Source organism: Triticum dicoccoides, chromosome 1A (assembly GCF_002162155.2).
Source record: "Triticum dicoccoides isolate Atlit2015 ecotype Zavitan chromosome 1A, WEW_v2.0, whole genome shotgun sequence".
Lineage (NCBI taxonomy): Eukaryota > Viridiplantae > Streptophyta > Magnoliopsida > Poales > Poaceae > Triticum > Triticum dicoccoides.
Genome location: NC_041380.1, coordinates 128810029 through 128821945, shown reverse-complemented (window position 1 = coordinate 128821945; position 11917 = coordinate 128810029). Strand labels below are relative to the sequence as shown.

Here is an 11917-nt window from a genome sequence, read left to right as displayed (position 1 = left end):
TGAATATTTAAGAACATAGTGCAACGTCGGATATAAAATACTTTTTTAAAATATGAATTGCCGAATATTCTTCGAAACATGAACATTTTATTAAATTACAAACAATGTTTTTAATATTTCGTTCATTTTGGAAAAAGCATGCTTTTTTTTGAAATAACATCGTTTTTTGAACACAAAAACCTTTTATGAAAATCCAAACATTTTCTTTAATTTGTGACCGGCTTTTGAAAACGGAACATGATTTCAACATTCAGAACAAAATATGTTCTTAAGCTCAGACATTATTTTGAATTTGTGAACTTTTACTAAAATAAGAAAATATTTCATTTTTCGAATATTTTTAAAATACATTTTTTTTAAATCACAAACAATTTTGGAATATTTCTTAGTTAGAAAAAAATCGGAGCAAGAAAATGAATTAATGTTCCAAATATTTTTGAAAACGCGAACACAATATTGTAATATAAGAGTTCCGGGATGAGTTTTACGGCCCGGAACGACAAAATTTTGGCAATGTGCGTGATGCTGTTGGAAATAAATGTTTTCTGGTTATTCCCTGTTGCGGTTATGCTTTGCCGGACAACTTCACTAAGCTAGAATCATGTATTATCTGTATTTTGATGTGATCTTGAAGAGTTTAAGTTTGTGTCTTCAAATGATTAATTGGATTTGTGGAGTTTGTTTTAATGTGTCTTGTTGTTTTTTGTTGATTCGATTTTCTGCGGAGTTGAAATCTTCCTCGATGTCATGGGGAATATCTTATGGTTCAGCCCACATTTTTAAGGAATTGTCTTCAGACCAAGTTCATCGGATGGCTCAGAGGCCCCTCTAAAATCTTTATTGGTAATTGAGCTCGTGCAAGTGTATGAATATCAGCATTGTTGGTTTGGTTTAATCGTTGTTTGTGTATTGAAGTTCAGGTGGAATTTCGTTTTGCAAAAGATGATACATAAAGAGGAAAATGTGTTAGTGATATTTTAATGTAATTATTAGTTTTCCGAGTCACTAGATCCAAAGCATGCTAATAGTTGAATATAAATTTTATATTAATAAGAAATAAAAAACCAATAGCCAGTGAAAGGTCATTGTGGGGCATGGTAAATGTAAACATTTTCTATGACAGATTCTTCACAAACACATCACAACTTCTGACAACGGAGAGCTGCGGAAATTACCATGTTCGCTTCAAAACATTGGCATCCATGCTCTCAACATATAAATTGCCGCAAAAAACGTTTGTTTTGCAAAACATATTACCCGAAAGGAAACTCCGTCATTTTTTTTAAAGTATTCTGCGTGGCATACACGGGGTTTTTATCTTCCAAATCCGCGAATGGTAGGGCACGGAGCCGCCGAGGTGTCGCCGGAGAAGACGAAGTGGGGGCGGATAGGGAGGCGCCAGGGGCTGCTGGCAATGGCGCCCGTCGGGATCGGCGCCGGCGGCTGCGGCTGCGGCTGCGGCTGCTCATGGGTTCTGATCTACGACCAGGTGGTGCCTTCAGGGACGTCGCGCCGTCGGCGGTGGGTGCCCCTGCTCCGCATAGAGGCCGGCGGCGCCAGGGAGGCTGCTGCTACAGGTGAGGAACAGTTGAACATAGATTATCCTCTCCTTCCCCCTCTTTTTTTAAGTCAACGGTTACTGTCAGGTATTGGTGGATTGTTGTTCTCATTTGGGTGGAATATTAATCTCTGTTGCAGTTTGCCGAACTTTAGACCAAACTTAGCATTGTAAGGTTTTTGATTTGCCTAAGCATTTTGCTGATACTATGAGATGGCTAGAGATTTTAAGATTGGTATGTGATAGTAAATGTGGTTGATGGGAACCCCGTCCAGGGAAACTCAGAATCCAATTGATCCCTGCGTCGGCAGGGCGTTATGGTCCTGATCTTTTGGCGCATTCCCTAGCAACTTTTGGCGGCACATTGTCACCTTCCATGATTTGTGTAGCGGGTGGTGGTCATGATAAGGACGGAAATTTTGGAGGCTGCACAATTTGTGTCACCATGCATGATTTGTGTATAATGGGCTGTGGTCCAAGCTAAACATGCTGGAATTGATGGTATTTCTAATGTTGCCAATGTTGCCAACCTGTGGCTGCAAGCAAATGTCTTGTTCCGACTTCTGGAAGGCAGAAGCTTGTACTTTCTTGCTTAGTTTCCAGCACTGGATCATTACATTTATGGAGCTTCTGCGAAGTTTCATGTAGGCGTGCCGCGCGTTACCAAGTTTCATTGTCTAATACACTTACAAAGGTTCTGTAAAATCTAATTCATATATTGGAATTGTAAGGTAAATGACGTTGTACATAACTTGATCTTTTTGTCCGCACTTGTCTCTCTTAGGTTGTAACATTTCCATTAGTTAAAACGCTTTCATAGCATATATTCGTCAATTTAACAAACTCAACGAATTCAACCAGGAATAATTTGTGACAGCAATATCTACTGATTTTCGTCCCCTTTATGATTGCTGGAGGTTGAGCTTCAAGGACGGGTTTGCTTTCCATATGTTTCTTAACGCTGATGCTATTTTTAAGCACCATCCTTTTTCTTTAATTTGTAGCATTCACCAGAATTTTTACTATATCCAATTCAAATTGCTAGTGTAAAACATAAAACTGTCACATTGCTCCATAGAACTCTCATTGCTAAACATGATATATATGACAATACTAAACTTTTTGTTGAATAGATTCCAGACTGCACTCTGAGCAGTTTTCACCATCTCATTCATTGTTTTTGGTTGGTCACGTATTCATGTTCTGTAGCTTTGTTCTATCTTCCAAGAGTTACTTTTTATTCAATAATATCCTGTCGCAACGGTGGATCTTGACGTAATCTACAGTGGCTGGTACATGTTGATATCATGAAATTGCTTTCAAGTTTCCGCCTTCCCTTTTCTTTTGAGAAAGAATATTGATGATGCTCTACATTACGAATTTGGAGAAATAAGGTTAAGTAAAGAAAAAAGGGAGAAGAAATGGCCCAAACTTTCTTGCCCAACCTCATCTCTGTGGACTGTTGCTAACACTTTACCTTGTTTGTTCTGTAGCTTATATAAGCCTGGATGAGCATGGAGAGGCCAGAAGGGCCATTAATGCACTGGTCACTGGTCAATCGCAAGAACGATTGTGACACTCTGCCTCATGGATTTAAGTGGAAGCAATCATAGCCATACCAGACGTAGATTATTGCTTGGTTTGTCCTCTCCAAGATGTTTACAGAAATCCCAAGGCTGGCCAACATTCTGACTTGCCAGTGGGCGTTGAGCTGCTTGATGACTGTACCTACTGCTTTGCAGAGGAATGCCAAGTTACTAATGCCATCCAGCTAAATTTTCACATCAATAGGTAAAATATCGAACCTCATCATTTCGTTATAAAATGCAATCTTAGTATCCGCACCTGTGAATTATCTTTCAGAGAGAGCCACATCATATAGCAGAGAAAACGTTAGGTGTATGACAGTATTTACGATACCGAAGCCTTAATATTTTCGCACATTGGATTTCTCATTTTATATTCGCGTTGTGCCGCCATCGGGTGATAAGGGCACTTGAGGAGTGTCAAGTGCATATAACTAGTTGACAACTGGTAGAAACTAGGGTTCTATCCGGTCTAGGGCGTAGCCTGTAAGGGAAGGAGGGAGGAGGGAGGAGGAGATTGCGCGGCGGCCGGCGGCTGGGCGCCGTCCTTGCGGCTGGTGCGACGGCGGCGGACGCAAGAGGCGGCTAGGGTTTAGGTCTCCCGGCTCCCTAAGGGAAGCCGAGCAAATATTGATTGCTTCTTGCTTGATTAGATTGATACATCTCCTCTCCTTATATAGAGAGGTTTACTTGACTCCTAAGCAAACGATCCTAATACGATAAGATAATTGGGCTAAGCCCCTAATAATGATTAAGATACTTGGGCCATAACCCACTTGGCTAAGCCCCTAATATGCTGGTCATAACACTTCTCCCCGCCTGCACAAACAGCTTGTCCTCGAGCTGTAAGGTGGGGAAGCGCTTGCTGAACTCCTCGAGGTGATCAACCAACGTCAAACACCTTCGTGACAGCTGGGGCGGCAAGGTCGGCGGCGACGACGTCCTCCGGAATGTAGTTTGCAACCTCCAGGTAGAAGAGTCGTGGGCAGGCGTGGCCGGGCGTGTAGGGCTCGTCGCAGTTGAAGCACAACCCTTGGCGGCGACGCTCGAGTAGCTCGACCGAGGTGAGCCGGCGGAACGGGCGCGCCGCGGTCGCGGCGAGGGGTGCCGCGGAAGCCTGAGCAGGCCGACCCTGAGTGGGATCTGGCCAGGGTAGCGACCCAGTGGCCCGGGACGGTGACTCCTGCTGGACGGCCACCGTGCGGCGCTCGAACGCGCGGGCGTAGTACATGGCCGTCTGGAGATCCTGGGGTCCCCGAAGCTCCACGTCCACGCGAATGTGATCCGGAAGTCCACCGACAAAGAGGTCGGCCCGCTGCTGCGCCGTCACGCCGGACGCGTGGCATGCCAGGGCCTGGAAACGGTCGGCGAAGTCCTGAACCGTGGAGGTGAAGGGAAGGCGGCCTAGCTCTGCTAGGCGGCTCCCGCGGATCGGGGGCCCAAAACGGAGGCAGAGCTTGCGGAAGCGCTCCCAAGGGGGTGCCCTCGTCCTGCTCAAGGGTGTAGTACCAGGTCTGTGCCGCGCCACGGAGGTGGTAAGAGGCGAGCCAGGTGCGCTCCGAGGCGAGGGTGCACTGCCCGCGAAAGAACTGGTCGCACTGGTTGAGCCAGTTGAGGGGGTCCTTCGTGCCGTCATAGGTGGCGAAGTCGATCTTGGCGAACCGCGGCGGTGTCTGGGTCGGAGTGCCGTGTTGAGCTGGCTCGGAGGTGCGGAGCAGCGAGGCGGGTGGCGCCTGGTCGGAGTACTCCGGGTAGGGACCCGCGGAGCCGGATGGCCCGCCGAACTGCGGAAACGGGGTCGGCTGCTCTGGAGCCGTGGTGTAGACTGGCGATGGCGAAGACCCAGCCGCCCAAGCTGGTAGTGGCGACGGGGAGGGCGGGAACCAGACTTGGTGTATCGGCAGGCCGGCCGGTGACGGCAGTCCGGAGCTGGGCAGAGGTGGTGCCTGGAGTTGCAGCGGCTGCTGTGGAGAGTGGGCGGACGCGGCGGTAGCCGCGGTGGCAGTAGGGGGCCACTGCGGCCAGAGGGGAGCCGCGGCTGGGGGTGGCTGCAGGTGCAGCAGCGGCGGTGGCAGCCCGCTGTGGTGCCCCGCCTGGAACGGCAGCAACAGTGTCCCGCCAATTGCAGGCGCGCCCTGGGACGGCCACGGCAGCCAGAGCTGGGCTGCGGCTGAGGGCGGCTGTAGGTGCAGCAGCGATGGGGGCCCGCTGGTGTGTCCCGCCTGGAACGGCAGCAGGGGCGTCCTGCTCGGGCCAGACGTGTTCTGGATCGGCCAGTGCAGCGCCGGATGGCTGTAGGTGGGGGGCGAAGCCGGCGGGGTGGCGTGCGGGCCGGCCAGGTACAGGGTGATGCCCTGGACGGCCGTCATGAGGTCCCGCAAGGTGCTGGACATCTCCTCCGGCGTGAAGACGGGGATCGTTGACGGCGGCGCGGAGGTGATTGGGGCCGGCGGTGTTGGGGACCCGGCCGTGGTCATCGGGGCGGTGGTGATGATGGGCAGCGGCGGCGTGGGTGGGGATGACGACATGATCGAACCTGAGTCTCTGGATACCAAATTGGTAGAAACTAGGGTTCTATCCGGTCTAGGGCGTAGCTTGTAAGGGAAGGAGGGAGGAGGGAGGAGGAGATTGCGCGGCGGCCGGCGGCTGGGCGCCGTCCTTGCGGCTGGTGCGACGGCGGCGGACGCAAGAGGCGGCTAGGGTTTACGTCTCCCGGCTCCCCAAGGGAAGCCGAGCAAATATTGATTGCTTCTTGCTTGATTAGATTGATACATCTCCTCTCCTTATATAGAGAGGTTTACTTGACTCCTAAGCAAACGATCCTAATACGATAAGATAATTGGGCTAAGCCCCTAATAATGATTAAGATACTTGGGCCATAACCCACTTGGCTAAGCCCCTAATATGCTGGTCATAACAACAACAGACTTAAACAGCCGTCATAGAGAGTCTAGACAACTGTGACTTGAAGTAGTCAGTGCTAGGTGAAGATGGGTACCTGATAGGGTAGGAATAGGCCTCAAATAGCTTGTCAAAAGGAAAAAAAATCCACAACATGATTTTAAGAACTATGATACTTAGCTTAATTCATGTCTAGTTTAAAGAGGAGAAGATGCAATATGATCCCTATAATATGAATGACTTGACTTGACTCTTGAGAATATCTAACATAAATGGAACAATCTACCAAAGACATCCAAACTAACAAAATCAAAGCAATGGCCAGTGCTATGGGATCAGCGGATGTGCTCTTCGATGCCTTTGTCAGTGAAGAATTTCTCCCTTGCACACTCTCGTTCTGTAATTTCCTGAGGTTTTTGTTTACCTGATGAATGGGGGTTATGTTGTGAAAATGTTGAGTTTCATGACTCTTTTTCTTCTTTAAGTTCTCTGTATTGTAAGCTGGTATCCCCAGCCTGAACCTTGTCAGACTGTTTGCTTTCTATAAAGCAGGGCGCCAAGCCTTTTCTCTGTAAAAACTAAGAAACTCAATCTAATCCCCCGCATGAATAGTAAGTACTGCACAAATACCTGGTGCTATAGTACCTTGTGCTTAATAAGAAGAACAAAATCAATTCAGATCGAGCACACTTCAATTTAGAAAATTGGATCACCATCTCCCATTTGGGGATGTGGCTCGAGCTAATATATGCCTTAAACATTGCATCTTATGATAACTTCTTAGTTAAATTTGTGCGCTGCTGCATATGTCCAATCATATGTATTTTCTTGCGGATGACACTACCATCTGTATTTGATTATAGTCTAGTCGACATTGCTGCCTCTGTCTGGCTTGGCCTTTAGTTTCCGTGAAATCTGAAAATTGTAAATTTGAGTTTAGAGTTAGGTCTCACTTTTGTGGAAGACTTTGCTGTAAGGAAAGTCCAATAAGGGAGAGAGCAGAAATATAAGTTGCACGGGAACAACCAGTTCGCTGAAGGCAATAGTACATTACTATCATACAACCATCACTTCTATACAAAGCTAGCCAGGTCATGGACACACACACACACTACACCATCATAATACTGAGATATCTGGCAATAGCTGTCAGAGAGCCAAAATTTTGGGGACGATTCTTATATCTAACTAATCCCCATCATACAGATTGCCTGCAACTCAAGCAGTCATCCCTCTTATTTTCCTTTGCTGCCATTGCCGCTTTCGTCATCATCAACATGGAAGAGCTCCAGGCGGCTGTGGCTTAGGCGGAGTGAGTACATTGCTGTCTTGTACTCGGCCCAGGTGAATGACCGGTACCGGGGTGGTGAGTCGGCTGTGACCATCTCTGGGAGCGCCGAAATTCGTGCATGCAGTGGTGGGGCTGCAAAGTAGATGGTGGACAGCCTTGGCCTGCAGGCACTTGCAATTACTCTGTGCCGGACGCTTACTAACCTCCCATTTGTCAGAGCCTGAAAAGTACAAGGCAGATGAGAAGATAAGACAAAACAAATCATCAAAGAATAGTGATTTGTGCTGTTAGGCTAACTTACACAGCTTCAGATGTGACTTTTTTGGGTGACAACTGGTAAGAGGGTACTTGAGGAAATCCAGTAGTGGGTTTTAAAATAAGCAAAATATCATGTTGGAGTGTCTTGGTAAACTAGTTTTGAACATGAGTGTCCAATCAGACAGTCTTATGTACATGAAAGGATTAAGTGCAGATCATTTTTACATGTTTTCTGTAGTATAAGTAATCTGTTCATATGAGCCGCTGGAAAGAAATTGCTTAACTTCTAAATCGTATGCGAGTATTTATGGTTGGTCCCAGATCAATGCCTTTAACAGTTTGTTTACCTTTCTTTAACAGTTCCTATAAGCATAGTTTTTCTTGTAATTAAAAATATATCTAATGATGTTCCTCTTACTCAGATTAAATGATGTGACTACCTGAAGGAGATCACCAACATTGACGAAATAGGCCGACGAGTCTGCTGGCACCTGAATCCACGTGTCCTTGCCGTTGATGTCCGGCAGAAGCACCTGCAAGCCATCAACGTCGTTTGCTCGGAGCAAGCTAAGTAGCTGTGGGTCGGAGTGCTCACCGAACCCGATCCGGCCACCCGCCGCCGGATTCCCACCGCTACCAGCCTTGGTCCTGGCAACCCCCTTGAGCTTGCATTGGTCATCATGGTCAAGCTTGTGAACGGTGTATGATGGAGGGTAGTGGTTGATCCTCAGGAGGGAGTCACTGTCAGTTTCTGTGATGAGCTTGCTGAAGAGCCTGGGGTCCTCCAGCCCTAGCCCCTCTCCCAACAGGTCCAGGATGTCACATGCAAGCTGCTTCACTGCTTCCACATACTCATTCACAACAGAACTGCAAGAAAGTGGGAGGAGGGGATTTCAACATGTGAGTCAAATCAAACACCTGGTTAAATATTTTTATCAAAAAGAGTGATGTCACAGGATCAGGTGCGCGCATGTGCCATGGCAAGTATACTAGAAAGAAAGAGAAAGATGGAGAAGATTTTGACCGATTGATGCATGAGCACTCAAAAGCTGCATCCCTTGCCTGCCTGCATCCACACACATGCTATATTCGTTTCTTTGTAGTCGAGATGCAGCTGGGGGTGACAAAATTTCCAGTGGGCAAATGGGTTCTTGACAGGATTGGTCATGCCCTTTCCCACTGCTCCACGGAAAGACCCATCGGTGCTGGGATCATATATCACTTCCCTGCCAGTGCCACAACACAAGCTCTCGAACATTTCATTTATGTTACCATAAAAAGGACCCCTTTGCATCTGTGCCTCCTTTCTTTTGCTTGGCTTTATATGGATAGCATGGATATGCTCTTTATGGGTGGCTTGGGGACCATTTTTATTCCCATCAGACCTTTGTACTTCAACTGGGGCCCCCCTCTCCTTTTATTTGATGACAAAAGGAGGTTATTCTGTTTTCCAAGAAAAAAATATACAGTGTATGTATACACCGGGTACATGCATATACATCATTGTCTATACGAAAAAACTTGATGTACTTTGCTAATTAAGCCCACAGAGCTATCTGGTAGATATGGATGGTTCAACTTTCTTGTACTCCCATTCTATTGCTGCACCAGTTGGTGGTTGGATATTGCCATTAATTGGAGGCCACTGCAGCATATATGTGTCAGATTAGTTGATACACAGATATACACAGTCTGTTGGAGAGGGGCCTGAGAGGGTCCTTCTAGCTAACTACTACCCAAGAGAGTGTTTTATTATCCCTTTCATCTTATTTTGCTCTCAACAAACTCTGATTAGGCCACTTTCTGATATGGGTAGTGAGTGCTACACTCATAGTACTTCATAAATGACCTTTCGTATTCAGCGTATATACGCGCAAACATAGTTAAGAAGATCTTATCTGTTATGTTCAGTCAGTTGTAGCTTAACATCTGTGAGCATTTTCTCCCATCACCAGGGACAAATGTATCTTTCCAAGGCAGAAATTGCTGAGTCAAATTTCTTAGCTAAGATTTAAAATGACCGATTTTCCTGTGTTTTCCTTTTCCTATGTTTGTATAAGGTTAGACAACTCTAGCCTAACTTTCATGAGGAAATCTCTCATGCCCATCCTGCGTAGCTATCAAGTTTGTTGTGTCACATCAATTGTATGCTTTTATTTTGCTTTAGAAACTAGCTATGTTGATCTTAATCGCCGGAACCAACTTATCATTGGCCTGCCTAGCACAGCATCAATTATGCCATTATTGCAAAATAATTATTGTTTCGGAAACTATGTGCTCATGCATTCCCACGATTTAATCAATGGGACCTATCTGAAATGATACATATGTGTGCATATTGATGTTAATTCTGTCATGAACTAAAAACATAAAAATAGAGAAACTAATAGGCATATATGGTAGCACAAAGTATATATAAATTAGTCCCACAATAACATTAGCTACATCTCCCCGCAAAAAAAACATTAGCTACATCTGTTTGGAGTTAAAATATTATTTTGTATTCATTCAACAACTGTCCACGTGGTGATATATATTTTCGATTTATACATTAGCTACTTCTCTCACTTTGGCTTGAATTATTTTTTTTCTATCTATACATGTAACTTTTTTCGTCCTTGAAAGAATCTGTGCGTAACATGTAGTGCATCACAACACGGCAAAACAAGAAGTAGCTAGGCCCTTTCAAAAAAAGAAGCAGCTAGGCAAAGCTCAGCTTTGCAACACGAGTGTGCATGCATGCATGATTCCAACATTGGCTTCTTTTTTGCCTGTGTGCACAAGACAGCATTGTACCGAGCAGAAAGTCCTCTGTGCATGCACGCCCTTGCTACTTGTGTACACACAGGCCATGCCCTAGCTAGCCAGTCCTGCCTCACAAATAAATCGGTCCATGCCTGACGCCCACATATATCACCTCTCTAGGCCGGCCCCACATGTCGGTCTGGAATTAACAAAGGTTGACTGTAACCATATCTTCCAAATCTATTAGGGGATAGCTAGCTAGCTAACCTCATAACCAATATGCAAATGGGGCAGGCCCAGGATTATTATTATTATGATAAGCAAACCACATCACATTCACACCAACATCAGCATAGTCATGAGTTGGTTAAGTGGCACTGCTGCTAGCTATATGCAGCCTCTAGCTTTGGATGTTGATCATGTCACATCTGACGCCTCGGGCGCCATCAACGCATGTATAAACGCCCATCTACACATCGGCTTGTCGACGTCTTGAGCTTTGAAACCCTCTGGACCTAATGTGATAATTAATGGCGGTGGAGCGACGCACTTCAGTGGTGTATAGGAAACCGAAAGTGACACTGTCTTTCTCTCTCTCTCTAACGCCTCGAGCTGATTAGACTGTTATGTAGTAAAACCGTGCTTTTGCCACGAGGCCCTAGTGTCACTGGCAGGTGGGCCTGAATACAGCACTAGTATGTTTCATGTTTGAAGGTTTTGTTAATGCTTGCAGGATTAAGAAACCCTTAGAACGTTAGGCAGATGTATAATGATGCTTCACTGATGTGGTATGTGTGTGCCTTGTGCGTAAGCATGTACTCCTCTGTACACTAATATAAGACGTTTTTGCAGTTACAAGTACAGTACTTATTATATATAGAAAGACATATATACGTATGTATGTGTGTATGTACCTGAAGCGTGAGGGGTCGTTGGTGTCGATGGAGCTGGCCCTGTGCGCGACGGCGGCGGGGTTGGCGTGGAGGAGGAGGTACTCGAGCTCGCCCACGTCGCCGTTGAAGCCGATGCTGCGGCAGCCGTAGCCGAGCGGGCTCGGCGGGCCGGCGCGCTGCTTGTCGTGTGCCGCGAGCGCGAAGAACGCCGAGGTGGCGGCGTCCAGCCGTGCCGCGGGTCCCGCCGGAGGCACGCCGTGGTTGACGGCACGGAAGAAGCCTTGCTCCGTGCACGCACGCGCCACCTGCCGCGACAGCGCGCCGCGGCCGCGGGGTGCGGACATGTCAACCGTCGGTATGGCGCCGCCGCCGGGGCACGGCGGTGGAAGCAGCATGGTCGCCGTCTCTTGCCGCGCCGACGTCGTGGAAGGCACCACCATCGCGTTGGCTCAGCGGACGGTCGCTTCACGTGCGTATGCAATGCGTCGAATTGTGGAGAGAGAGAGAGAGAGAGAGAGAGAGAGTATGCGCCGTATGCGCCCGCGCGTGTGTGTGGGAGTGTTTTTTTAGAGAGAGAGAGGGAGTGTGTGTGCTGGGTGATGGACACTATGATCGAGCTGGGAGTTGTGTCATTTGTGTGTAGGGGGGGTCTTCCAACTAGAGGGGAGAGTGGCACCCGTATATA

General features: G+C 47.1%; 2 protein-coding genes across 2 annotated transcripts; one reads left to right on the top strand and one right to left on the bottom strand.

Annotated features, from left to right (window-relative positions):
- Positions 1 to 1270: 1270 nt before the first annotated feature.
- On the top strand, positions 1271 to 8128 carry LOC119366581. The gene is made up of 3 exons (XM_037632342.1): positions 1271 to 1577; positions 3052 to 3349; positions 8017 to 8128. The coding sequence occupies exons 1-2, from the start codon at positions 1334 to 1336 to the stop codon at positions 3132 to 3134; spliced, it is 327 nt and encodes a 108-aa protein (XP_037488239.1). The 5' UTR covers positions 1271 to 1333; the 3' UTR covers positions 3135 to 3349; positions 8017 to 8128.
- LOC119366572 (gibberellin 2-beta-dioxygenase 1-like) lies at positions 7051 to 11870 on the bottom strand. Its single transcript, XM_037632332.1, has 3 exons — positions 11254 to 11870; positions 8035 to 8461; positions 7051 to 7556 (listed from the first exon to the last, which is right to left on the bottom strand). The coding sequence occupies exons 1-3, from the start codon at positions 11670 to 11672 to the stop codon at positions 7281 to 7283; spliced, it is 1122 nt and encodes a 373-aa protein (XP_037488229.1). The 5' UTR covers positions 11673 to 11870; the 3' UTR covers positions 7051 to 7280.
- Positions 11871 to 11917: the final 47 nt, after the last annotated feature.